The sequence below is a fragment of the Oncorhynchus nerka genome, linkage group LG25, assembly GCF_034236695.1.
Source record: "Oncorhynchus nerka isolate Pitt River linkage group LG25, Oner_Uvic_2.0, whole genome shotgun sequence".
Taxonomy (NCBI): Eukaryota; Metazoa; Chordata; class Actinopteri; order Salmoniformes; family Salmonidae; genus Oncorhynchus; species Oncorhynchus nerka.
Window position 1 is genome coordinate 28,025,954 of NC_088420.1, and position 25,640 is coordinate 28,051,593.

The 25,640-nt window shown below is 41.9% G+C and overlaps 2 protein-coding genes across 2 annotated transcripts in view; one reads left to right on the plus strand and one right to left on the minus strand.

The window, feature by feature from the left end:
• The first annotated feature begins 211 nt into the window (after positions 1–211).
• plcg2 (phospholipase C, gamma 2) lies at positions 212–20,135 on the plus strand. The gene is made up of 32 exons (XM_029634122.2): positions 212–363; positions 6,978–7,175; positions 7,352–7,501; positions 7,663–7,756; positions 7,865–7,912; positions 8,049–8,133; positions 8,831–8,911; positions 9,221–9,264; positions 9,399–9,471; positions 9,613–9,714; positions 9,808–9,926; positions 11,247–11,332; positions 11,454–11,571; positions 11,712–11,880; positions 13,369–13,464; positions 13,665–13,745; positions 13,888–14,057; positions 14,152–14,352; positions 14,470–14,770; positions 14,950–15,018; positions 15,169–15,278; positions 15,363–15,459; positions 15,609–15,675; positions 16,057–16,232; positions 16,938–17,040; positions 17,288–17,491; positions 18,404–18,543; positions 18,660–18,771; positions 18,899–19,066; positions 19,147–19,235; positions 19,324–19,520; positions 19,683–20,135. Exons 2-32 carry the CDS (start codon positions 6,986–6,988, stop codon positions 19,723–19,725), a joined length of 3,783 nt encoding a protein of 1,260 aa, XP_029489982.1. The 5' UTR covers positions 212–363; positions 6,978–6,985; the 3' UTR covers positions 19,726–20,135.
• Positions 20,136–20,223: 88 nt separating this feature from the next.
• LOC115109335 (C-Maf-inducing protein) overlaps positions 20,224–25,640 on the minus strand; it is a 42,796-nt gene continuing 37,379 nt past the window's right edge. Inside the window, 2 exon segments of the mRNA XM_029634123.2 lie at positions 20,224–25,034; positions 25,134–25,204. Of these exon segments, the coding sequence (XP_029489983.2) occupies positions 24,981–25,034; positions 25,134–25,204 (125 nt within the window). The 3' untranslated portion in view covers positions 20,224–24,980.

The window sequence follows — 25,640 nt, forward strand, 5'->3', positions numbered from 1 at the left end:
CAACAATTTGCCGATGTATAGACAGTCAAAGGACTTTCTATAACTACTTTACAATAGGCTAATAATTTGATTTCACCAAAAAGCTGAAACCTTTCAATGCAGCTGTGTCGCCAAATACTCTTGCGTACAAAGGGAATTTGCATAGATATGCGTACTTCCGGATCTTTTTATTACTGCTATGCCTATAACGCAAATTAACTTTACTTCCTTATACACATAGAATTGAGGAACTGACCATTTCGCGGCTGGGTTAGGACTGTTTGAAAGACTCTATCATTTTTAGAATCTCAAGCCTAAAAACCATGAATTAATTTATACAACAGGCTACTTTACAGCTATAACATTGACTGTTTCATTTATTGGGTAAGTCTTAAAACTTTTCCGTTTTTTGTGGGTGTGCAAATGTAGAGCAAAGTGAGAGCAGAGTGACAATGGGGAAATCCGCTTTTAGTTTCAAGTGGAGCGTTGATGGTGATGGATCTTCTGCGCCCGTAATGGTCTGTGGCAGGGGTCTTGTGGGGTGTGATTGTGTGAACCTTCCTAATATAATTTTTAGTCTAGACAGAACACCTGTTGTGCATCCAAATGTCGATCTAATTTTCCCCAATCCATTAGAATATGCATTTCCAAAGAACCCGTTATGTTATAGACCCTACATTCATTTTAACACTTGGAGTAACTGTCCAGCAAACGGTATCTATTTTCATGATAATTAAATTGTGGATAGCAAAACACCATTAACCTAAAACAGTGGGGATTTGAATCTATTATGTGCCTAATGTAACCAGGGTTACTTTACATCATGTTTTGACATACCTGTATTGCATTGTCTCTCATATGGTACATCAAGACCTGGGGAGTGCCACAGTGTTGATTGGTTTCACATTTGGTTTATGCTACACTGGATACATCTTTTACAGAAGGAAGTAGTGGACCATCAGTTATGCTTATAATTTATGTGTGTGTTATTGACTATGTTCTTGTGGTGTATCAGGAAACTAATTTGTGTACATTTTGTGGATAGCCCTTTAAGGGGACGGCACCGGTTGAGAGCAAAGGTTTCCTCAGGAAAGATATTGAAATAGTTCTGGGTTAATACTTCACTTCTCTCTCTGGGTCCATCCATCCACTGCGCCTGCTGCTCATTTGCAATGTAAATAATGAGTGCTACATGGAATCAGGTCTGACACACTCATATAATATTACCCCTCAGTATTCCTGCACAAAGTTTGCTTCCATTTGTACACAACCACCATTCCATGAAGCCTAAAAACGTAGAGATGCAAATAACTTTCTCTCCCTCACACTCAGAGACCGCCGGGTTAACAGAAAAAATAAAAAGATTGGTTGTTTAATGTTGTGGTTTGGAAAGTAGACCACATAGCTGTTAGAGCTGTTGCTCTTGGTTGAAATGAACAGTGCATTCGGAAAGTATTCAGACCCCTTCCTTTTTTCCACATTTTGTTACATTACAGCCTTATTCTAAAATGGATTTAAAAATAAATAAATCCTCATCAATCTACACACAATACACCATAATGACAAAGTAGGTTTTTTGACATTTTTACAAATTTATTAAAAAGATGAAACAGAAATACCTTATTTACATGAGACTCCAAAATTGAGCTCAGGTGCATCCTGTTTCCATTGATCGTCCTTGAGATGTTTCTACAACTTGATTGGAATCTGTCTGTGGTACATTCAATTGATTGGACATGATTTAGAAAGTCACACACTTGTCTATATAAGGTCCCACAGTTGAAAGTGCATGTCAGAGCAAAAACCAAGCCATGAGGTCAAAGGAATTGTCCGTAGAGCTCAGCGAAAGGATTGTGTCGAGGCACAGATCTGGGGAAGGGTACCAAAACATTTCTGCAGCATTGAAGGTCAACAAGAGCGCACTGACCTCCATCATTCTTAAATGGAGAAGTTTGGAACCATCAAGACTCTTCCTAGAGCTGGCCGCCCGGCCAAACTGAGCAATCGGGGGAGGTGACCAAGAATCCAACGGTCACTCTGACAGAGCTCCAGAGTTCCTCTGTGGAGATGGGAGAACCTTCCAGAAGGACAACCATCTCTGCAGCACTCCACCAATCAGGCCTTTATTTATGGTAGTGGCCAGATGGAAGCCACTTCTCAGTAAAAGGCACATGACAGCCTGCTTGGGGTCTCAGACCTTGAGAAACAAGATTCTCTCATCTGATGAAACAAAGATTGAACACTTTGGCCTGAATGCCAAGCATCACGTCTGGAGGAAACAAGGCACAATCCCTACAGTGAAGCATGGTTGTGGCAGCGTCAAGGACTGGGAGACTAGTCAGGATCGAGGGAAAGATGAGCAGAGTACAGAGAGATGCTTGAAGAAAACCTCCTCCAGAGAGCTCAGGACCTCAGACTGGGGCCAAGGTTCACCTTCCAACAGGACAACAACCCTAAGCACACAGCCAAGACAATGCAGGAGTGGCTTCAGGACAAGTCTCTGAATGTCCTTGAGTGGCGAGAGACCTGAAAATAGCTGTGCAGCGATACTCCCCATCCAACCTGACAGAGCTTGAGAGGCTCTGCAGAGAAGAATGGGAGAAACTCCCCAAATACAGGTGTGCCAAGCTTGTAGCGTCATACCCAAGAAGACTTGAGGTTGTAATCGCTGCCAAATGTGCTTCAACAAAGTACTGAGTAAAGGGTCTGAATACTTATGTAAATGTGATATTTCTGTTTTTTTTATACATGTGCAAAAATGTTTAAAAAAAACGTTTTTACTTTGTCATTATGGGGTATTGTGTCTAGATTTGATGAGGGAAAAAACTATTTAATACATTTTAGAATATGGCTGTAACAGCATTTTGAAATAAGTAAAAGGGTCTTGAGTACTTTCTGAATGCACTGTAGGTGTATTGATTAAACCTCTACAGGTTTAATCAACGCATGTTTTTCTTTCAAATGGTATCAATAATATGCATGTCCTTGCTTCAGGTCCTAAACTACTGTCAGGCAGATTTGGGTATGTAATTTTAGGTGAAAATTGAAAGGCACAAGAGGCAGTGCTGTATCATGAATACAGTCACAGGTAACACAGTTGGGTCATTCCTACTGACTTTCAGAAAAACATATTAGTCAAGCTCAGGCAATTATATATATTTTTTAATGTACATATTCCAACCTGTTAGGTGCATAATCCTAACAGGTCAGAACCTAACAGCGTGGACATTTGGAGCCTAAATTAGCCAGAGCTCTGTGAGTGAGAAAGAGAAGAGAGAATTTAATGTTCATATCTCTACCATAAGCCACCTCCAACATAATTTGAAAGAATTTGGCAGTACGTCCAACTGACCTCACAAATGCAGACCAAATATATGGCGTGGTGTGGGCGAGCAGTTTTCTGATGTCAACATTGTGAACAGAGTTCCCCATGGTGGCAGTGGGGTTATGGTATGGGCAGGCATAAGCTACTGACAATGAACACAATTGTGTTTTATCGATGGCAATTTGAATTCATAGAGATACTGTAACGAGTCCCATTGACTTGCCATTGTCGTACCTTTTTTTAAGGTATCTGTGACCAACAGATGCATATCTTTATTTCCAGAGGTGAAATCCATAGATTAGGACCTAATTTATTTATTTCAATTGACTGATTTCACTAACTGTAACTCAGTAAATTCTTTGAAATTGTTGCATGTTGCATTTATATTTTTGCTTGGTACAGTATATTGTTTTACAGTTGAACCATTGTTTTCCAACTAAAGAAATTATGACATTTCCTGAATGTGGTGTCATTTTAGAAAGGGGTGGTTTTCTTAAATGGAGAATTACAACAAACTAACAGGATGGAAAGTGATATCAGGGACACACAGAACATCTTAAATTAAATAACAATAAATACGATAATCATAAAAACAACATTATGATGATAGAGAATTTAGCTAGGACTATAAAATAATGAAGAAAGATAATAACATTTTTATTATTTTAAGCCTTATATTTGTCATGGAGGTTGAGGAATAACAACTGGGACATAGCAATAATGCCGACATTCACAGAATTTTTTTTCTACAAAATGCATAGAATTCCCTTTCAAGATCAATATTTTTATGCTTTTAGGGTAAATGACACTTTATCGTATATTTAAAGCCATTTGGAATCCACATTTTACACAAAATAAGAAGTGATATATCCTGGGGACAGATAAGGCACTGCACAGTTGGAATGACCCAGTCAACCCATTTACCTGTGGCTGTATTCATGATACAGCATTGCCTCAGTGTGCCTTATTACTTTTTTATACAAAGATTGGGTCTAATCCTTGGATGCTGATTGGTTAAAACCGCAATCCAGCACGTGTCTATTCCAAATCGGCTAGCTGTGATGTTGAAATGCCTATTTAAACTGTTCCATCTGACTGCACAATCCACTGTCTCATCAGCCCAGCCAGGCAATTTATAAACTTGATCTCCACTATAAAAAGCATCTAGACATTATCTCCCATTTCCTTTAGACTAGCATTTGGGTTTCAACTGCAGAGATTTGTATAAACCCTGTCTGTCTCCGACATTTGCAACATTGTTTCAATATTGAAATTCGATCTCCACTGTCCCATAGAAATGAATGTGTCGGGACGAGGCAGACAGCTTTTCTCAGCCAGTCGAAATCATGAATCAGCTGGCATTATTTTTATGGATATATACAAAGAAATATCAATAGAAAACAGGTAAAACTAGCTTCAGTTTGAAGGGATTGTGTTAGCTGTGTTGTTGGCTCGCTCCTCTGAACAATAGTGTCCTGACGAGAGAGCACATTTTTAATGCCAGATGAAATCGTACATCATTAGCTCATTGTTATGGATGTATCCAAATAAATGTCACTAGAAAACAGCTTAAACACATGCAAATGCAGCTATTTTTCTGTCGGCTGCACTGTTTGACGTGACTGTAAGTTAGCCGTAGTTGGCTAGCTAGCGAGCAAGGGATAAGAACGTTGCCAGCTAGTTGGGCAATGGAACATTTAGAGAGAACGACTGGGTCGCGTCCATAGATACAAAATGATTTTTATGAAAATATGTCCATGCTTATTTGAATATGTTGGTAACCCGTTGTTTAAAAGCCCTCAAAGCTGGTGTTTGGAGGGTATATATCGACTTTGTCTCGGGCCTATCAACCCTTTGTGCCAATATATCCTCCAAACACCGGTTTCTCTGGCATTATCACTTAAATACAGTGGTGTAAAAATACTTTTAAGTACTGAAGTTGTTTTTTTGGGGTATCTGTACTTTACTATTTATATTTTTGACTACTTTTACTTCACTACATTCCTAAAGAAAATGATGTACTTTTTACTCCAAACATTTTCCCTGACACCCAAAAGTACTAGTTACAATTTGAATGCTTAGCAGTACAGGAAAAATATCAAATACACACACTTATCAAGAGAACGTCCCTGGTCATCCCTACTGCCTCTGATCTCTTGTACTCACTAAATGCACTACATAAATGCTTCCCTTGTAAATTATGTTGGACCCTTGGCTGTCAAAAAAAGTTATAAAAAAGGAAATTGTGCTGTCAGGTTTGCTAAATATAAAGAATTTGATGTATAGCATTTACTTTTACTTTGTACTTTTACTCAAGTAAGACAATTGAGTGTTTTTTCCACCACTGTACATTTAAAATCTGATACTTTTAGACTTTTACTCAAGTAATATTTTACTGGGTTACTTTCACTTTTACTTGAGTCATTTTATATTAAGGTACCTTTACTTTTACTCAAGTATGACAATTGAGTACTTTTTCCATCTCTGCTTAAATAGAACTGTTACCAACATATTAAAATAACAATGAATGACATATTTTCATTAAAACATTATTTTGATAAGTCAATTAAATACAATGTCATTCTTCCACCAGAAGATAGGCTATAGTCCGGACAAAAATCTGGTTGTTAGTTATTTTGTTCATGTTGCTAAAGGACCCAACCCAGTCATTAATAATTGTTGGTTAGTAGCTATGTGAAAGGACTGGTCGTCAGTTCTTAACAAACGGGTTGCTTTCCAGGCTGGAAAGTTTTCTTGTCACTTGCTAGGTAGCAAGCCAAGTTCAGCTAACTCCGTGACGTCATACATTGAACCTGCATTACAATACACGAGCTGCATTTCGGTTTGTTTGAGCTTTTATCTATTGGCATTTACTTGTATATGTCCATGATAATGACGTTGATGCGGGATTTCGACTGGCTCAGAAAAAGTTGTCTCGTCTGGGGACATTTTACTTTATGTATGGTAGTACTAGAGATTGAAATTCACAAGTGAAACATTGTTTCCGATGTTGAACAGACAGACAGCAAGGTTTATATTAACCCCCGCTGTACCAAAGTAAATGCTAGGCTGGAAGCAAAGGGAAACAATTTGAGATTAGATAAATAAATATATGAGATAAATATAAGACATGATTCGGACACCAACTTGAACATGATATTCGTATGGAGGCACAGTGATAATTTTCAGATAGAAATGTTAGCAGACATGTTTCCCGCCAAAACAGCACGGCTTGGAACACTGCTCGTCCAATCAGCATCCACGATCCAAACAACCAGTTTTATAATTGAAAATAAATAAGCTAATATACAATGCAAAGTAAAGTTGTTATAAGTTACATATCTGTTATTAAGCAAATAAAATAAAAACATGTTTCCATGTTATAAACATAGACATTCCTAAAAAGTCATCAATGCAAATGAACATAATATACTGCCACTGTACACTATGCACCTCCTGAAATATTTAAAGTGGTCAAATAAAAGCATGCTTTATAACTGTGCAGGCCTGTAGTTGCTTCCTCGTCCTTTGTTTGACATGATGAAACCATGAATCCTGAAACAGCTTTATGGAGAGGCTATGAGGTAGGGGTTTAATGAGTCACTGAACTAAACCGTGGACCTAGTGACCCATTGCATCCCTACTATAAGTAGAGTATGGGCCCATTCCACAGGGCCAGAAATGGCGGGGCCGGGGCGAAGCCAGCAGGGAGAGCTGACGGAGTACAAGAAGAGTCTGATCAAGAGGGACCTGGAGATGGGCATCGTCATGACCGTGTTCCGCCAGAAGGTAGAGCGCCTTACTGTGCAGGTCATCATGGAGACCAGGCAGGTGGCCTGGACCCGAACAGCAGACAAGAATGATGGTGTCTGTGAGTAAACCTGAATCTAAGTCTAACTCAAATCCCAACCCTAACACTGAAACAATGAGAAGAGAAGGGCTGTGAGTACATTAAGAGATGTGGTGTGTGGATAGGGTGTGTGAGGGAAAGTGTAAAAACTGTTGAGTATGTGAGAGAGTGAGTAACAATGATGAGTACGGTTTCAGTGGATCTGTCTGAGATACGGGAGATTCGCCCAGGGAGGAACTCAAAAGACTTTGAGAGGTTCAGAGATGGCAGGGACAAACATGATGACAATACCTGCTTCACCATCTTCTATGGGTCCCAATTTGTTCTTAACACCATAAGCCTTGGCGGTAAGTGTGTGTGGGAGGGTGCAGAGTATGTCCACTTTTCTGTGTTTATTTGATGCCATACAACCACATTTTGTTGATGATAGCCTACTGATTAAATATGGATGGTTTATCTTAGGCTATATTGGATAATATAGCTTGTAATAGTCTGTGTTGATTGACAGCTGACACTGTGGATGACGCGGATAAATGGCTGACAGGCCTGGAGTTACTGAGACAGGAGACACTGGTGGCCCCCACACCAGACATCATAGAGAGGTGAACACACACACGTGAAAAGACCACAAACCTAAACCCATATACTGTACACACACATTATATGGACGATAACTGACAATTACGGAGCATATTTTTTGTTGTTTCCAGCTGGTTGAGGAAACAGATGTATTCTATCAATCAAACTAAAAAGAACCGGTAAGAACAGTTTCAACACTCAAACATTTATTTAATCCTCTACTTAATTATACCACTTTTTGTGCCAAATTCCCATTCTGCCCCTTTAGTAATTTCCACAATTCAATCCATTGTTCTTTTAATTTGTTCTCCTCAGTATCACCTTGAAGGAGGTGAAGTCTCTTCTGCCACAGCTCAACTACAAGGTCCCCGGCACACGTTCCCTGAAGGAAAAGTTCTCGGTACTCATCCCCTTTTCATCCCTATTCACACCCTCATCCTCACTCCTGCCAAAACTTTAATGAGTTGTAGAACCAAGGAGCTGAAGTTTCCCTTCCTCCTTGGCCAGATAAAAACTTGGGCAGCATAATACATTTTATTCATGAGTTATTTTAGATGATAGTAAGTGGTCTTGGGCACTCAAGTGATTTCTCAATTGTAACAGAATTGAAGTATGTATGTAATAAAATTAATTGTAGTATTCTGAACCAAGGGCACTACAGACCCGGGTTTGATACCAGGCTGTGTCACAGCCGGCTGTGACCGGGAGACCCATGAGGTGGCTCACAATTGGCCCAGTGTCGTCCGGGTTAGGGGAGGGTTTGGCGGCCAGGATTTCCTTGTCCCATCACGCTCTAGCAACTCCTTGTGGTGGGCCGGGCGCCTGCAAGCTGACACCGACACATTGGTGCGGCTTCCTTCCGGGTTAAGCGAGCAGTGTGTCAAGAAGCAGTGAGGCTTGGCAGGGTCATGTTTCAGAGGACGCAGGGCTCTTGATCTTCGCCTCTCCCGAGTCTGTAGGGGAGTTGCAGCAATGGGACAAGACTGTAACTACCAATTGGATATCACGAATTTGGGGAGAAAAAGGGGGTAAACAAATAACAAATATAAAAAAAGTATTCTGAACCAAACATTGTCCATCTCCCTCTTTTGTTCCAGGAAATTGGAGCAAGGAAAGATGTCTTGAACTTTGAGCAGTTTCATAAATTCTACAATATTCTAATGTTTGATCAGAAAGATGTGAGTCATAATTTTACTGCACTACTACACTCTCTAAGTAGAAAATGTTGAACAGATACCATAAATTACCGATAATTTAACTTCTCTTACAGTATGTATTGATATGTGTGTTCACATCGGAAGTGTTAGCTAGCATATCACATTTTGCATGTTAAATATGATTAGACAGACACTGGCTGTCAACCAGTGTGTGTGTGTGTGTGTGTGTGTGTGTGTGTGTGTGTGTGTGTGTGTGTGTGTGTGTGTGTGTGTGTGTGTGTGTGAGACTGTGTATTGACTTGTAACTGGTGTGTGGATATGTTTCATCAGATTCTCGAGGAGTTCAAAAGGGAGTCATGTGCTTTCATCATGGGGTGGGTCTTTCTCTTTCATTGAAAGATGTAGTTCAACAATCACAAATAATCATTTACTCAGCTTTATTATACCGGTAAACTTGAATTCTTGTTGACGGTATGTTGGTGGGTGATGTGGTTTTTCCCTACTGTAGTAGTACAGATAAACCTGATGCCTCTGCAGTTCTTCTCCATGATTTCCAACGATTTCTTCTGTACCAGCAGAAGGTATGATCAATCTATCTATCAATTATGAAATTGGTAAAACTGGGTCTGTTTCTGTCAGTGTTTAACCTGCTACCTGTTATCATTACCTTTATTGTAATTTGTATCTATATTTTCCTCACTCTCTACGTTTCTCCTTCTCAGGAGTCATGGGCCAATGACCTGAACCAGGTTCGAGAGCTGATGACCACCTTCATAGACGACACCATGAGGAAGACCAACGATCCAGAGTTCACAGTCAGCGAGGTGGGACACAGTGTTTGATGTGTGTGTGAATGGGGAGTGGAGAACGATGTTTTATGTTTGTCAAAGCGCTCTCTCTCTCTTCTCTCACTTTAGTTCCTCAGTTTCCTCTTCTCTAAGGAGAACTCGATTTGGGATGAGAAATACTCAGAGATGTGCAACCTGGATATGAACAACCCATTGTCCCACTACTGGATCAATTCCTCACACAACACGTCAGTACCGCCACATAACACAAAAATACAACACAGCACTATGAAATGAACACTACTTAACACCGATTTGCCTCATGATTTGTCAACTCCCGTACAATTTCGCTGTCCATCAAATCGGAGTGCTGCTGCAGGCTCTTTGCACGTCTTGACCAATCAGATTTGCGGAAATCGCAGGTCGCGTGGGTGGGGCGCAAAGCACAAAGCTCAAAGCGGGATCTCCAATATCCTCCTGTATTTACTAAGCAACTGTGATAGCACATCACTCCCAATAGACACGAGCAAAAGCTCTTACATAAATGCAGCAGCCTATAGAGCTAAACATTAGCGATAAGACTTGCTGTATTGCATGGAAACAAGACTATTTTTCAGTCTGATCAATTGTAGGCTACTAACAACAGCAGCTGAAAAGTCTAGCCTATGTGCTCTTGTCACTCTGGCCAGGGTAAACAAAAAGGAAACATGTATTTATAGCCCATTTGTTTGTGAGAAAATTTGAATGGAATAAAATGCCGTTTATATTCAAACTTGGTCTGACTAGGCTACCTAGACTTTGTCAAACCAAAACTGGAATTAATCAATAGGCCTAAACACAATAGCTGACATAGACTGTGAGTACATGTTTTATTAGGCCTACAATTGCATAGGGCAGAACTACACGATGCAAACCTGCATAAAGCAAGCTCAGCCCAGTTAGTTTTATTGCCCAATCATGTTGCTTTCTCCGTGTCTGTGTATAGGAAACACCTCTAGTCCTTAAAATATAATGAATATGAACAATTAATCCTCAATAATCAAGTTATTGTCCAAATGATCCAATTATTAGTTGGCTGCTGCTACTACAGTTAGCTAGTAATGTTAGCAAACCTGTTGTTGAGTTTTTGGAGCGAAAAAAATAATGCCTATTGCTAGCAACTTGATTTTCCAGAGTGGTTTGGTTAAATAAAATATAATTAATATGAACAAGTACAGGGTTGAGGCAATTTGATAGGATTTTCATCCTCACCAAGACCAGGAGTTTTTCCATAATAAAAAAAAACGTGACTTGATTAGAAAAACTATTTTCCTATCATAGCCCATATTAAACCTTTTTACAACAGATTAATCACATCATACCGTATACGGTCTGGAGTTTTACCTGGTTAGTTTACCACATCAGGAAAAGCTACGGCCCCAGAATGTTTTTTCACCAGACCACTCTTGGATCTGTGGTGCCACCTCTGAATAGGCTATGACTCATATTATAATAAACACACAAATGCTCTTTATGATTTGTTTGCATGTTGTATTTCTTGTTATAATGCTGTTATGTGTTTCCATCAGGTACTTGACTGGAGACCAGCTGCGGAGCGAGTCGTCCACCGAGGCCTACGTTCGCTGCCTGCGTCTGGGATGTCGCTGTGTTGAGTGTTAGTTGTACACCTTAAACCTCACTGAAACAGTCCCTGACATATTTTACTTTGCCCTCGTTACATTATCCATTTACTTCTATAGTTGGGAAGGATTATTTTGTGTTGTGTGGCCCTGTAGTGGACTGCTGGGAAGGGCCAGGTGAGCCCATCATATACCATGGCTGGACCAGGACCACCAAGATCAAGTTTGAGGACGTGGTGAAGGCCATCAATGACCATGCCTTTGTCACATCTGAGTGAGTCTGAATCTGTCTGAGAAAACTCACCCAAACTAATAAACATACCCACACCTGAGGTGCTTTACAACTGAGGACTGTAAATGTTTCTAGAACATTCTGCCTGTGTTGACTGAGCATTGTGGTGCTGTTGTTGTCAGATACCCTGTGGTTCTCTCCATTGAGGAGCACTGTCCCATAGAGCAGCAGAGGCAGATGGCTCGTATCTTCAGAGAGGTATTCCAGGACAAGCTGCTGATGGAGCCTGTAGAGCTGATGGCTGAACAGCTGCCATCCCCCACACAGCTCAAGGGCAAGATCATCCTCAAGGTGAGGGCCAGCCCAGAGGATACAATGGGGATGGTGGTATGATATCATCCTAAAGGTGAGGGCCAGCCCAGAGGAAACAATGGGGATGGTGATATGATATCATCCTCAAGGTGAGAGCCAGCCCAGGGGATACAATGGGGGTGGTGGTATGATATCATCCTAAAGGTGAGGGCCAGCCCAGAGGATACAATGGGGGTGGTGGTATGATATCATCCTCAAGGTGAGGGCCAGCCCAGAGGATACACTGGGGGTGGTGGTATGATATCATCCACAAGGTGAGGGCCAGCCCAGAGGATACAATGGGGATGGTGGTATGATATCATCCTAAAGGTGAGGGCCAGCCCAGAGGATACAATGGTGGTGGTGGTATGATATCATCCTCAAGGTGAGGGCCAGCCCAGAGGATATAATGGGGGTGGTGGTATGATATCATCCTCAAGGTGAGGGCCAGCCCAGAGGATACAATGGGGATGGTGGTATGATATCATCCTCAAGGTGAGGGCCAGCCCAGAGGAAACAATGGGGGTGGTGGTATGATATCATCCTCAAGGTGAGGGCCAGCCCAGAGGATACAATGGGGATGGTGGTATGATTTCATCCTCAAGGTGAGGGCCAGCCCAGAGGATACAATGGGGATGGTGGTATGATATCATCCTCAAGGTGAGGGCCAGCCCAGAGGATACAATGGGGGTGGTGGTATGATATCATCCTCAAGGTGAGGGCCATCCCAGAGGATACAATGGGGATGGTGGTATGATATCATCCTAAAGGTGAGGGCCAGCCCAGAGGATACAATGGGGATGGTGGTATGATATCATCCTCAAGGTGAGGGCCATCCCAGAGGATACAATGGGGATGGTGGTATGATATCATCCTAAAGGTGAGGGCCAGCCCAGAGGATACAATGGGGATGGTGGTATGATATCATCCTCAAGGTGAGGGCCAGCCCAGAGGATACAATGGGGGTGGTGGTATGATATCATCCTCAAGGTGAGGGCCATCCCAGAGGATACAATGGGGATGGTGGTATGATATCATCCTAAAGGTGAGGGCCAGCCCAGAGGATACAATGGGGATGGTGGTATGATATCATCCTCAAGGTGAGGGCCAGCCCAGAGGATACAATGGGGGTGGTGGTATGATTTCATCCTCAAGGTGAGGGCCAGCCCAGAGGATACAATGGGGATGGTGGTATGATATCATCCTCAAGGTGAGGGCCAGCCCAGAGGATACAATGGGGGTGGTGGTATGATATCATCCTCAAGGTGAGGGCCAGCCCAGAGGATACAATGGGGATGGTGGTGGGAGGGAATAATGTGAAGAATTGGGTCACAGGGCAAAACGGTTTCCGATGTAGTATATGGTACAGCATGTTATAGTAAAGTGATTCATCATCATGATATGATGGGCTTTTCAGATGACAGTCAGTTATTACCTGCGTGGTGGGTCTGTGGTGGTCCAACACCCCTCAACTCCTCTCCCCTACAGCACAAGAAACTGAGTGTGGAGGGAGGCATCAGCGGAAAGGACTTCCGGAAGGGAGAGAAGCAAGGAGACCTGCATATCTGGGATCCAGTGGACCAGGTAACTTAGAGACCACCTGTCCTGTTAACATGATATGGTTCCAAGCTAGTTCCTTATAAGTCTGTAGGCCTATTTGGTTCAGGAAGTGTGTTGTATATTATTGTATTTGTTTCATAGTCATAGCATTGTTAGTGTATATTTTGTTGTGATGGTTGCCGTTGTCAACTATTCTGACATTGTGCCTGTTTGTCTGCCTGTAGCGATGGAACAAGCACTACTGTGTGATTTCAGATGACACGCTCTATTACGCAGAGGAGGAGGAGGAGGATGAGCTCAGGAAGGTAAACAACAGAGAATAGTTCATTTATAATTGTAGGAGAAACAAATGATCATTGTCACCGTATTTAATTATTACATAATTATGACTGTTTTTTACCGCCCTGCCTCCCTGCCTGCCTCCGTCCCCCTCCCTCTATGCTGTAGTCCCCAGAGCTCCACACGTCTGAGCCTTGGTTCCATGGGAGGATGAGTGAAGGGAGGCAGACAGCAGAGAGGCTGCTTCAGGAGTTCTGTGCTGAGTCGGGAGGCAGGGATGGCACCTTCCTGGTCCGAGAAAGTGACACCTTTGTGACAGACTTCACCCTCTCGTTCTGGTACGCCAGCTTGTCTTCAGCTCTACTGCCAGTACGTGTCCTGTGTTTAGATCTCTGCTGTGCTGATGCCTGTTTTCGGTGTGTTATACTGTAGGCGCAGTGGGAGGGTCCAGCACTGTCGTATCCGCTCTGGCTCAGAGGGAGGACATACTTTCTACTTCCTGACTGACAACTTGCACTTCCCCAGTGTGTACTCACTGATTCAGCACTATCGCGACATGCCCCTCCGCTGCCACGACTTTGACCTGCGCCTCACTGAGGCTGTGCCTCGACCCAACCCACACCTACTGGAAGGGTGAGTTACATAGGGTCATCTGACATAGAGTATGTCTGAATTTAAACATGCACACAGGTACGCAAGAATGCACACACTTAACACGTAGATTCTCTCTCTGTGTGCTGTGGTGGTCAGGTGGTTCTATAGTAACCTGAGCAGAGGGGAGGCAGAGGACTATCTGTTGAGAATCCCCCGGGACGGAGCCTTCCTCATCAGACAGAGAGAGGAGAGCGACTCCTACGCTATCACCTTCAGAGGTGATGGCAAGGTGAAGCACTGTCGGATCCAGAAGGATGGCTCTATGTACGTGCTGGGAACCACCACTGAGTTTGAGAGCCTGGTGGAGCTGGTCAACTACTTCCGTAAGAAGCCTCTGTATCGCAAGATCAAACTACGCTACCCTGTCACACTGGAACTTGTCAGCCGCTTCAGCACGGTAAGAGAGAGGGACGGGAGAGACTGGAGGCAGAAAAGAGAGGATGGGAGAGAGATATAATGGGGATGAGAGGAGGGCAGAGGGAGGGAGAAGAGGGGGCAGAGACTGGACTGCTGGGGGAGGAAAGGTTAAGTAGAGTATGTTTACTGATAAGTGTTTTCAATGGTTTGTCTGTGTAGGAGACAGACTGCGCCTCACTCTATGATATTAAGATGTATGTGGAGCCAAATGAAATCGAGCCGTCACTGGTATGTTCACATATTATGTTGACTTGTTTCGCTTCATTGAAATTATGTTTATAGATTTTCTCAGGCAATGTCAATGTAGTGTGTGTATCTATGTTTGTATGTGTATTAATGTATGTACCTGTTGATGTACTGTATGTTTAACCCCATCAGCCGAAGAGTACTGTTAAAGCTCTGTACGACTACAGACCCATGAGACCGGATGAACTGAACTTCTGCAAGGGGGCTCTGATCCACAGTGTGTCCAAAGACAGCGATGGATGGTGAGGCCTCAGAACACAGACACACACAATTTGATCCCAGGTCAGATTAGGAACATACTAACCTCTCTCTGCTGCTCCCTATAGGTGGAAAGGGGACTATGGGGGAAAGCTGCAGCTATTTTTCCCTGCCAACTATGTTGAGGAAGTGTCCAACAATATCAAAGCTGAGTCACAGGATCAGGTAGGAGGAGTGATCAGTATTTTGCATGGTGTTACTGTATTACTGGTGTGGGGTCAGTCTGTCAATGACATTGTGCATTTGTGCTGTATATTTCTTGTGTGGTAAGAGTGCATTTTTAGAGATCTACAGTGTACACATTTGTCTCACAGGTCATGGAGGACAATCCTCTGGGGGATATGTGTAAAGGAGTTGTTGACATTTCCAAGTGTAACGTTGGTGAGTACAGTCATTCTGTTACATCTGTTTTACATGCTGTCCAAACACAGATCATCTATATCAGAAACATGCTATCTTCACATGATTAACACACTAAATAACAAACCCCCAGTCCTTCCACGCAGCACATGCTCATTAGATCGACTGCTCTTAAAACATACCCCATATCAACAGTACACACAACTACATACATTTCTAAATGGATCGTTTTAGACCACGACACCTTACACAGGATAAATATACCATTGACGGTACATAACGTGTAGACACAGTCTAGTCCTGTACCCAAACACAACAGTGTATTATATATACAGTACATTCCACATAATAAATATTTGACATTCTCTTCCCCATGCTCCCTCCATCCCGCTCTCTTCTCAGTGAGATCTGCAAAGAATGGGAAGTCCCATGTCATGACACTTCAGATGAGTGATTATGACAGTAAGATTAATTTTGACTTTGCGGCAGAGTCACTGGAAGATCTGTTTGAGTGGTACCAGGTGGCCTGGGACATCACCCAGAGAGAGATCACCAAGCAGCACAACAAGCAGTTAGAGGCTAGTATCATGATATAATTCCATTTATAAACTGAGTGGTTCGAGCCCTGAATGCTGATTGGCTGACAGCCGTGGTATATCAGACCGTATACCACGGGTATGACAAAACATTTATTTTTACTGCACAAATTAACAAGTTTACAATAGCAATAAGGCACATCGGGGTTTGTGGTATATGACCAATATACCACGGCTAAGGGCTGTGTCCAGGCACCCCGCGATACGTTGTGCATAAGAACAGCCCTTAACTATGGTATATTGGCCATATATCACACCCCTTCGTGCCTTATTTCTTAAATAACTCAACGACATCTATACGTAAGAGGCTAGTATGATATCTTTATATCTACCACTCCAAAGATGTATAGCCCAGCGTATATTGTGATGTCATGCTGAGAGGAAGCTGCTACACAGCCAGGCGTCTTTAGTGATATCATACTGATAAATCAAATCAAATTGTATTTTTCACATGCGTAGAATACAACAACCTTACCTTGAAATGCTTGAAATACTTACTAACAAGCCCTTAACCAACAATGCAGTTTTCAGAAAATAGAGTTATTTACTAAATAAAATATCAATAATGAGGCTATATACAGGGGGTACCGGTACTGAGTCAATGTGCGGGGCACAGATTAGGGACAGGAAGCTGTCTTCAGTGATGTCATGCTGACAGGAAGCTGCTGTGTGTTTTCTGTCCTCCAGATCAAGCAGCAGGAGGAGGTGGAGAAGAGTGAAGAGGTTGCCATGGAGATGTCTGACCTGGTGGTGTACTGCCAGCCTCGCAGCAAGGAGAAGGACCGCTTTGGTACGATCCCCAGCCCTACCACCCTTAACACCCACATAAGGCATTCATCCTATGACATGCACTGCAATACACATTAGAGATTTCAACTGTGTGTTTTCAAATTAAATTCAATCCATCCTTTTCTCACACTCATATTATTACTACCAGAATATGTCACCCTCCACCACAGTCAGATGTGGTAGACTCTCTCCTCTCAGTATTGTTCTGATCAAACTTAGTCTGCCCATTACCAATCATGCCCCCACAGTGAGCTACTGCTACAAAGAGATCCGCTCCTTTGTGGAGAACAAGATCCCGGCCAAGAACAAAACTCCAGACTTCCTGAAGTACAACCGCAAGTCCCTGAGCCGCACCTACCCCAAGGGCCAACGTGTAGACTCGTCAAACTACGACCCTTACCCTCTGTGGGCCTGTGGCTGCCACATGGTGGCGCTCAACTTCCAGACTGCAGGTGGGTTTGATGAGCATGTGTTAAAGATGGACAGATTTTCATTCCCCCTCCATGTGCCCAGTGGTGTAAAGTACTTAAGTAAAACTACTTTAAAATACTACTTAAGTAGTTTTTTTGGGTATCAGTACTTTACTTTACTATTTATATTTTTGACTACTTTTGCTTTTACTTCACTACATTCCTTAAGAAAATAATGTATTTTTCACTCCATGCATTTTCCCTGATACCCAAAAGTACTCTTTACATTTTGAATGCTTAGCAGAACAGAAAATGGTCCAGTTCACACATATCATCCCTACTGCCTCTGATCTGGCAAACTCACAATACACAAATGCTTCATTTGTAAATTATGTCTGAGTGTTGGAGTGTGCCCCTGGCTATCCGTACATTTTTTTAAATAAGAAAATTGTGCCCACTGGTTTGCTTAATATAAGGAATTTTAAAGGATTCATACTTTTACTTTTGATACTTAAGAGGTTTTAAAGTATATTTAAAACCAAATACTTTTCCTCAAGTAGTATTTTACTGGGTGGCTTTCACTTTTCACTCCTTTCCTATTAAGGTATCTATACTTTTACTCAAGTTTGACGATTCAATACTTTTTCCACGTGCCCTTGGTAGAGCAAGACACTTAACATTTTAGGACAACTTATGTGCATACATTTTTATACTTTTTAAGTACTGATCCCACATGAGAACTGAACCCACAACCCAGGTGTTGCAAGAACCATGTTTTACCAACTGAGCTACACTAATTTGCGCCAGAGACTCTACTACTATGGCTGATCTTGTCGAACAACACATTTCACTGCACCTATCCAGTGTATGTGACAACAAAAAAATGTGTTCACATAGATTAGGAAATTGCTTGCTCGGTGTCCAAGTGATGTTCATGTTTGTTTATGTCTCCAGATAAGTACACTCAACTCAACAGTGCCCTCTTCAGCCTTAACGGACATACAGGCTACGTGCTACAGCCAGAGATGATGCGCTCAGACAGCTATGATCCACATCTGGAGAAGAGGAAAGTCAAGTTCACCCTTACTGTCAGGGTATGGTTCTGCTCATTGTCCAAATGTATTTATTTACACTGACATTTCCCTGCTAATCTTTCATATGGTAAACTGGTTACTGTTGAGCACTGAGTTTGCTGTGCTTCCCCCTGTAGGTGATTGCTGCCAGACACCTGCCTAAGCCAGGCCGTAGCATTGCTAGCCCTTTTGTAGAGACGGAGCTGTGTGGACACACAGAAGATAACAAGTTTAAGACCGTGGTCTATCGTAAGGAGTGGGACTGGATACAATTACATTCTTTCCACAATGCCGTCCAGCTAATTAAAGAATATCAGCTTGTGTGTGTTGTTTTAAAGATGAAAGGATGTTGGTAATGTGGCTTATATTTGTTCAGGTGACAATGGGCTGAACCCGGTGTGGAAGGCTCCTCCAGAGCCGGTGACGTTCCCAGTCCATGAGCCAGAGCTCACCTTCCTGCGCTTTGTGGTGAATGAGGAGGACATGTTCTCAGACCCTAACTTCCTGGCTCAGGCTACCTTCCCTGTGAAGGGCATCCGCTCAGGTAGGACACACAACCACTAATATGTGGTGCATGAAACCTTAAGCCCCTCATTTACACACTTCTACACTGTTTCATCTTAGGGTACCGTTCTGTTCCTCTGAAAAATGGCTTCAATGAGAGCATAGAGCTGGCGTCTTTACTGGTCTACATCGATGTGCAGCAGGTGGAGGTGAGACACGCTGCATGTTGACAGCCTTTGGTGTTAGTGGTGGTGTTTGTGCATCTGGATGGTGAGCCTGTGTCTGTCTGCTAATCAGAAAGCAGAGGAGGAGCTGTACTCGTCGTCCAACCAACTGCGGAGGCGGCAGGCTGAGATAAACAACGAGATCTTCCTGTACGACACCCACGCCAGCCTGCAGCGTTCCGCCCCCCCACAGCTCCGTGACGATCTCATGAGAGAGTTCAGCACCAATGAGACACAGTTACAGAAGATCCAAGATACCTGCAAACAGAAGTAAGCCGGAGTTGTGCTCTATTCAAATCAACGTTTATTGGTTGTGTACACAGATTTGCAGATGTTATCACAGGTGCAGCGAAATGCTTATATGAAAATAATAATAAAAATTGTGAACAGAAATGTCATGATGATACATTCATTTAACTTATCTGGTCCTAGGATAAAGGAAAAGAAAATCAACAACAGTAAATTTTATTCCTGAGGGCAGCTCATCCTGAGCCTGCGTGGTTGCATCCCGAACTTCCGTCTTACAAAGCCAAGGCCAACAACAGAGAGAAAATGTGTGATGTGTTTAACATTTGCATAATTTTGGGTGTTAATGGGTTATTAAGATGAACAGTGAAAGGTGCACTTAGCAGCATCATGCTGATAATTTCTCTGGAGTTTGAGGAAACATTAAAGTCATGTTACCAGTGTATTGCTTGTTTCTTTTTTTTGTTTTCAACAAATGCATTCTTTAACTACTGATATATTGTAGACATACAGGGCTATTTTGCAGGTGAAACTGTGGCTTAGAGCACATTATGTTGCTTTGATAATCCTTCTGTTTATATTTTCTTTTATGGTTCCTCTGCGTAATTTCAGTCAATAAAACATGACCTCTTCTGCTGACTATCTTCGCTTCATTTGATCAGATTAAACTATGGCATTTGAAAAGAGTGAAACTTACACAGAACCTATAAATAACTATGCAAGAACATATTCACAGACAGTTTATTTTGATTGAAATGATTTCACATCATAGTATTTTATTGTCCTGTAGAAGGTCTTGTTTTTTATTACAACAGCCACAGAGCAGTAGTAACCCAGCTGTAGAAGCAGATAACGCAGATGAGAGGAAATGAGGGGAACAGAAATCGAGTTTATGTCCATCCACTGCGTTAGCAGGGGTGCTACAGCAGCAGGCGCCCCGCTGTCAACCACATTAAGACTCAAGCCGCAGTCACAATTCAAAATGATAGAAATCTTTACAAATTCAGAAAAATGAGTACAGGTTGTAATATGACCTCTGAAAAGAGAGGAATGAGGAGAGAAGAGAGAGTTAGAGGAGACATAAACCAAAGCAAAGCACAGTGAGCTCCACAGGAAAGTGATAACAAATGGATTCGTTTTTGTCACAATTTCCTCTCCAGTACTAAAACCCTCCACATTCCAACCTCTGTCTCCCTCTTTAGCCAGCTGCAGATATACATTTCAATGTTAAAAACTAGAGGAACATCAGGGCTACAAAAGAAATCCTCAGGTCAGGTTCCCACATACATATGTTCATATCATTACACACAGTATGTCACCAGTGTACAACCGGTACAGTAACCAGTACACTCACTGGCATACATACATACATACTATGTTCATATCATTACACAGTATTTTGTGCACGAGCTAATGTGTCCAGCAATACAAAAGGTCTGTAATCACACACCAAGGTGATTAAATCGCTGGTTTATGACATGTACTGCTTATCATTGAGCTTCGATCAGAACATTGTGGTAACCCATGGACAAAGGGTGTAGGTCGACTTTAGAGCTAGTGATCTGACCCTTTTCATATTCAAATCTTTAAAATAAAGTTACAAAATAAAAAAACATCAGCTGATGCAAAATGTACATGCCAAAACAAAGTCAGGCGGTAAATAAACTGATAACGTGATCAAATCAAATAAACAGTTGACAAACAAATCAAAAGATACTAACCATGAAAACACAACAGATTACAGTGCACTTTGTGTGAAAATAAAAAGTTAATGACCACACGCACATGTCCTTAAGATGAAGGCAATGACAGCCTCCCTAACAGGGAGACTAAGAAGCACAGAAAATTATATACACGTGTGTGTGTGTGTAATATATATATATATATATATATATATATTATACACACACACATACATACACTATACAGGAAGTGACAGCATGAGGTCCTAAGCCAGACCAAAGATGCCCATACACAATGAAATGTAGTGCCAGTAACCGTAATGGCACTCAAAATAAACATAGCATTGAACTCTTATTGGACGGTGTCCAACTCTGTGTTCTTTAAGTTCTGCCAAAACTGAACAGAATTCTAGAGAATTCTGAAAAAACAAGAAGTGGATGGGACCAGAGTAGGGCAGTCAAAAGAACGATCTGATTGTGTAAGACACCCTGAAAGGGCACAGAGAAGGGACAGATTGATCAAAGCCACCTACAGCAGAAGAGAAGCGACAGAGGACAACACTGTTCTGCTGTTTGTGTGGGCAAAGTCACATACCTGAATGCTGAAATAACATTCCTTGGTAACAATATGGCAAATCAATTCAAAACAGGTGGTTTAAAAAAAAAAAGGACTTGTCCACAGTATGCCCATGTAAACAGAAAGTGTTCTTAGGATTTCAAATAAAGATTGAATGCAAAACATTTTAACCGAGAAACATGTACTACTTTCATGGGTGAGGATGCTCCAAACAGTGCCCTCTCTCCATGCTTGATGGGGAGTAGAGAGAAATGTGGTTCTGTGAATGAATGATTAGCACATTAGAATCCACCGTTATGTCACGTTTCAGACAGTACTGATGTTTGATGCAATAGTTTCTTTTTTGAAGTACAGTATGACAAACAATTGTGAATTAAAATCTTAGTCTAGACACTTTGGGCATTTAATGTGCCCCTTTTTTTTTATCAGGGTCATCTACACACCATGCTGTTGCCTCTACAGAGCCTCTTCACTCCTGACAATGACAAAATATTCCTATCCCATTAAGGATGACCATGGCCTGTATATCTACATCCACTAGCAAAAAGTGTCTAATATTCATCTCTATAAAAACATGCCCCCATCATGCCAAAAAGGCAACATTGAGAGGTTGATGCAAGGTGTACATGGGGCCTCTGTCGAAGCCACAACATGGATTATGGATAAATTGCCTAGAAAGTGAAAAAAAGGTATATGACAAAATTAGGGGAGGCAGAAAAACGGGATATGAAGAGAGAAATCATAAATACAAGGCAGTCTCAGACCACCTACTGCACAACCATTCTATTAAATATGGGAGTTATGTACAAACATGTTTTCCTTTAAATGGATGTTGCAACCGCAGAGCAGAGCTCCTGAAATGTCTGCTTTTAAAATGTCAACAGGGAATATATATATATATAAATAAAACATACATACATACACACAGTACCAGTCAGAAGTTGACACACCTACTCATTCAAAGGTTTTTCTTTATTTTTACTATTTTCTACATTGTAGAATAATAGTGAAGACATCAAAACTATGAAATAACACATATGGAATCATGTAGTAACCAAAAAAGTGTTGAACAAATCAAAATATTTTTTAGATTCTTGAAAGTAGCCACCATTTACCTTGACAGCTTTGCACACGCTTAATACGTTTGAGCCAATCAGTTGTGTTGTGACAAGGTAGGGGTGGTATACAGAAGATAGACCAAGTCCATATTATGGCAAGTCAGCAAAGAGAAAAGACAGTCCATCATTACTTTAAGATATGAAGGTCAATCAATACAGAGAATTTCAAGAACTTTGAAAGTTTCTTCAAGAGCAGTCGCAAAAACCATCAAGCGCTGTGATGAAACTGGCTCTCATGAGGACCGCCACAGGAAAGGAAGACCCAGAGTTACCTCTGCTGCAGAGGACAAATTAATTAGAGTTACCAACCACAGAAATTGCAGCCCAAATAAATGTATCAGAGTTCAAGTAACAGACACATCTCAACATCAACTGTTCAGAGGAGACTGCGTGAATCAGGCCTTCGTGGTCAAATTGCTACAAAGAAACCACTACTAAAGGACACCAATAAGAAGACACTTGCTTGGGCCAAGAAACACGAGCAACGGACATTAGACCGGTGGAAATCTGTCCCTTGGTCTGATGAGTCCAAATTTGAGATTTGTGGTTGCAACCGCCGTGTCTTTGTGAGACGCAGAGTAGGTGAACAGATGATCTCCGCATGTGTGGTTCCCACCGTGATGCATGGAGGAGGAGGTGCGATGGTGCTTTGCTGGTGACACTGTCAGTGATTTATTTAAAATTCAAGGCACACTTAACCAGCATGGCTACCACAGCATTCTTCAGCGATACCCCATCCCATCTGGTTTGCAGTTAGTGGGGCTATCATTTGTTTTACAACAGGAGATCGACGCAACTCACCTCCAGGCTGTGTAAGGGCTATTTGACCAAGAAGGAGAGTGATGGCAGTGCTGCATCAGATGACCTGGCCTCCACAATCACCCGGCCTGAACCCAATTGATATGGTTTAGGATGAGTTGGACTGCAGAGTGAACGAAAAGCAGCCAACAAATGCTCAGTATATGTGGGAATTCCTTCAAGACTGTTGGAAAATAATTCCAGGTGAAGCTGGTTGAGAGAGTGCCAAGATTGCAAAGCTGTCAAGGCAAAGGGTGGCTACTTTGAAGAAATCAAAAAAATATTTTTTGGTTACTACATGATTCCATATGTGTTATTTCATCATTTTTATGTCTTCACTATTACTCTACAATGTAGACAATAGTAAAAATAAAGAAAAAGCCTTGAAAGAGTAGGTGAGTCCAAACTTTTGCCTGGTACTGTGTGTGTGTGTGTGTGTGTGTGATATATCTATATATAAACAATATGTGAAAGCAGAGATATCTGGAAAAATACGTTCATTCAAGTTGATAAAAATTGATTGAGAGTGAACGTGTTATACAAGGCATTAGGCACAGTCTTGCAACTTTTATTTTTTTGAGGTAGCACCTCATTCCCAATGAAGGACTGGAAAGGCCCGACTCTTAACCTGAAAGAACCCAAACAAAACAACAAGACCAAAATGACAGTTGAATAGTCTTTTAAAGCTACATTTGGATTGACTAGAGGCAATATCAAAAAAATGTACTGGAATGTGACTTGGTTATCCAGCCTTCATCAGACAAGGGTAGAATAGCTCCCAGTAAATGGAGGGAAGAGAGGTAATTTAAACTCAAAGGTCCTTAGAGAGAGCAGGAGAGGGAGAGGGGGGAAAGGGGCAAGATCCACCATTTGTTAACTTTGTTCTGTGTACATATGACACAACACAGAGGAAATCTATGATGAGTCTATTGAGGGCAAATAGGATGTGGACAGGGACTGAGTGAGCAACAACACATGAGAGAGAATGAGAGCAAGAGAGGGTCCCTTATGTCACAAGAAAGTGGGTCCTTGCATTTTGATGATGTCACTAAAAAGGAGGTCCTTGTATGTTGATTTCACAAGAAAGAACAGGTCCTTGTATTTTGATGATGTCACTAGAAAGATAGTAATTTTCCATGGACATGTTACTAGAGAGGTCGTGGCGTTTTGATGTCATCTCCAGATAAAAGTGTCCTCATCTAGAGATGGGAGAGGATCCTCTTATTGTTGATGTAAGAGAGGCTATGTGTTCCGATGATGTTTGGATGATGTGGGAGTTGGTGTTCTAGTGATGTCATACAAGATGTGTTCACCAGGCCTCGGTGTAGCGGACATCAACCTCCTTCAGATTGGGTAGTTTTGCCTGACAGGAACAGAAAGAAGATAAGAGACCAAAACAAATGTGATATTTGTTGATATACTAATATGTTCTTGTCAGAGAGGGAATGAAGGTTCATCTTACCTTTAAGTCATCATATGTGTCTGCTGTGAGCTTGGTGCTGTTCATGTTCAAACTGCACAGGCTCTTCATGGCTGGAAGAGACACGCATAAATAAGTCACCGTTCAGACACTGAGTCTACAAAATATTAGGAACAGCTTCCTAATATTGAGTTGCACCCCCCTTTTGCCCTCAGAACAGCCTCAATTTGTCGAAGCATGGACTCTACAAGGTGTTGAAACGTTCCACAGGGATGTTGGCCCACATTGACTCCAATGATTACCACAGTTGTGTTAAGTTGGGTATATGTCCTTTGGTTGGTGGACCATTCTTGATACACACGGGAAACTGTTATGCGTAAAAAACCCAGCAGCATAACAGTTCTAGACAAAAAAACGGTGTGCCTGGCACCTACTACCATACCCCATTCAAAGGCATCTTTTGTTTTTTGACCATTCACCCTCTGAATGGCACACATACGCAATCCATGTCTCAATTGTCTCGAAGGCCCCAAAAAATCCTTCATTAAC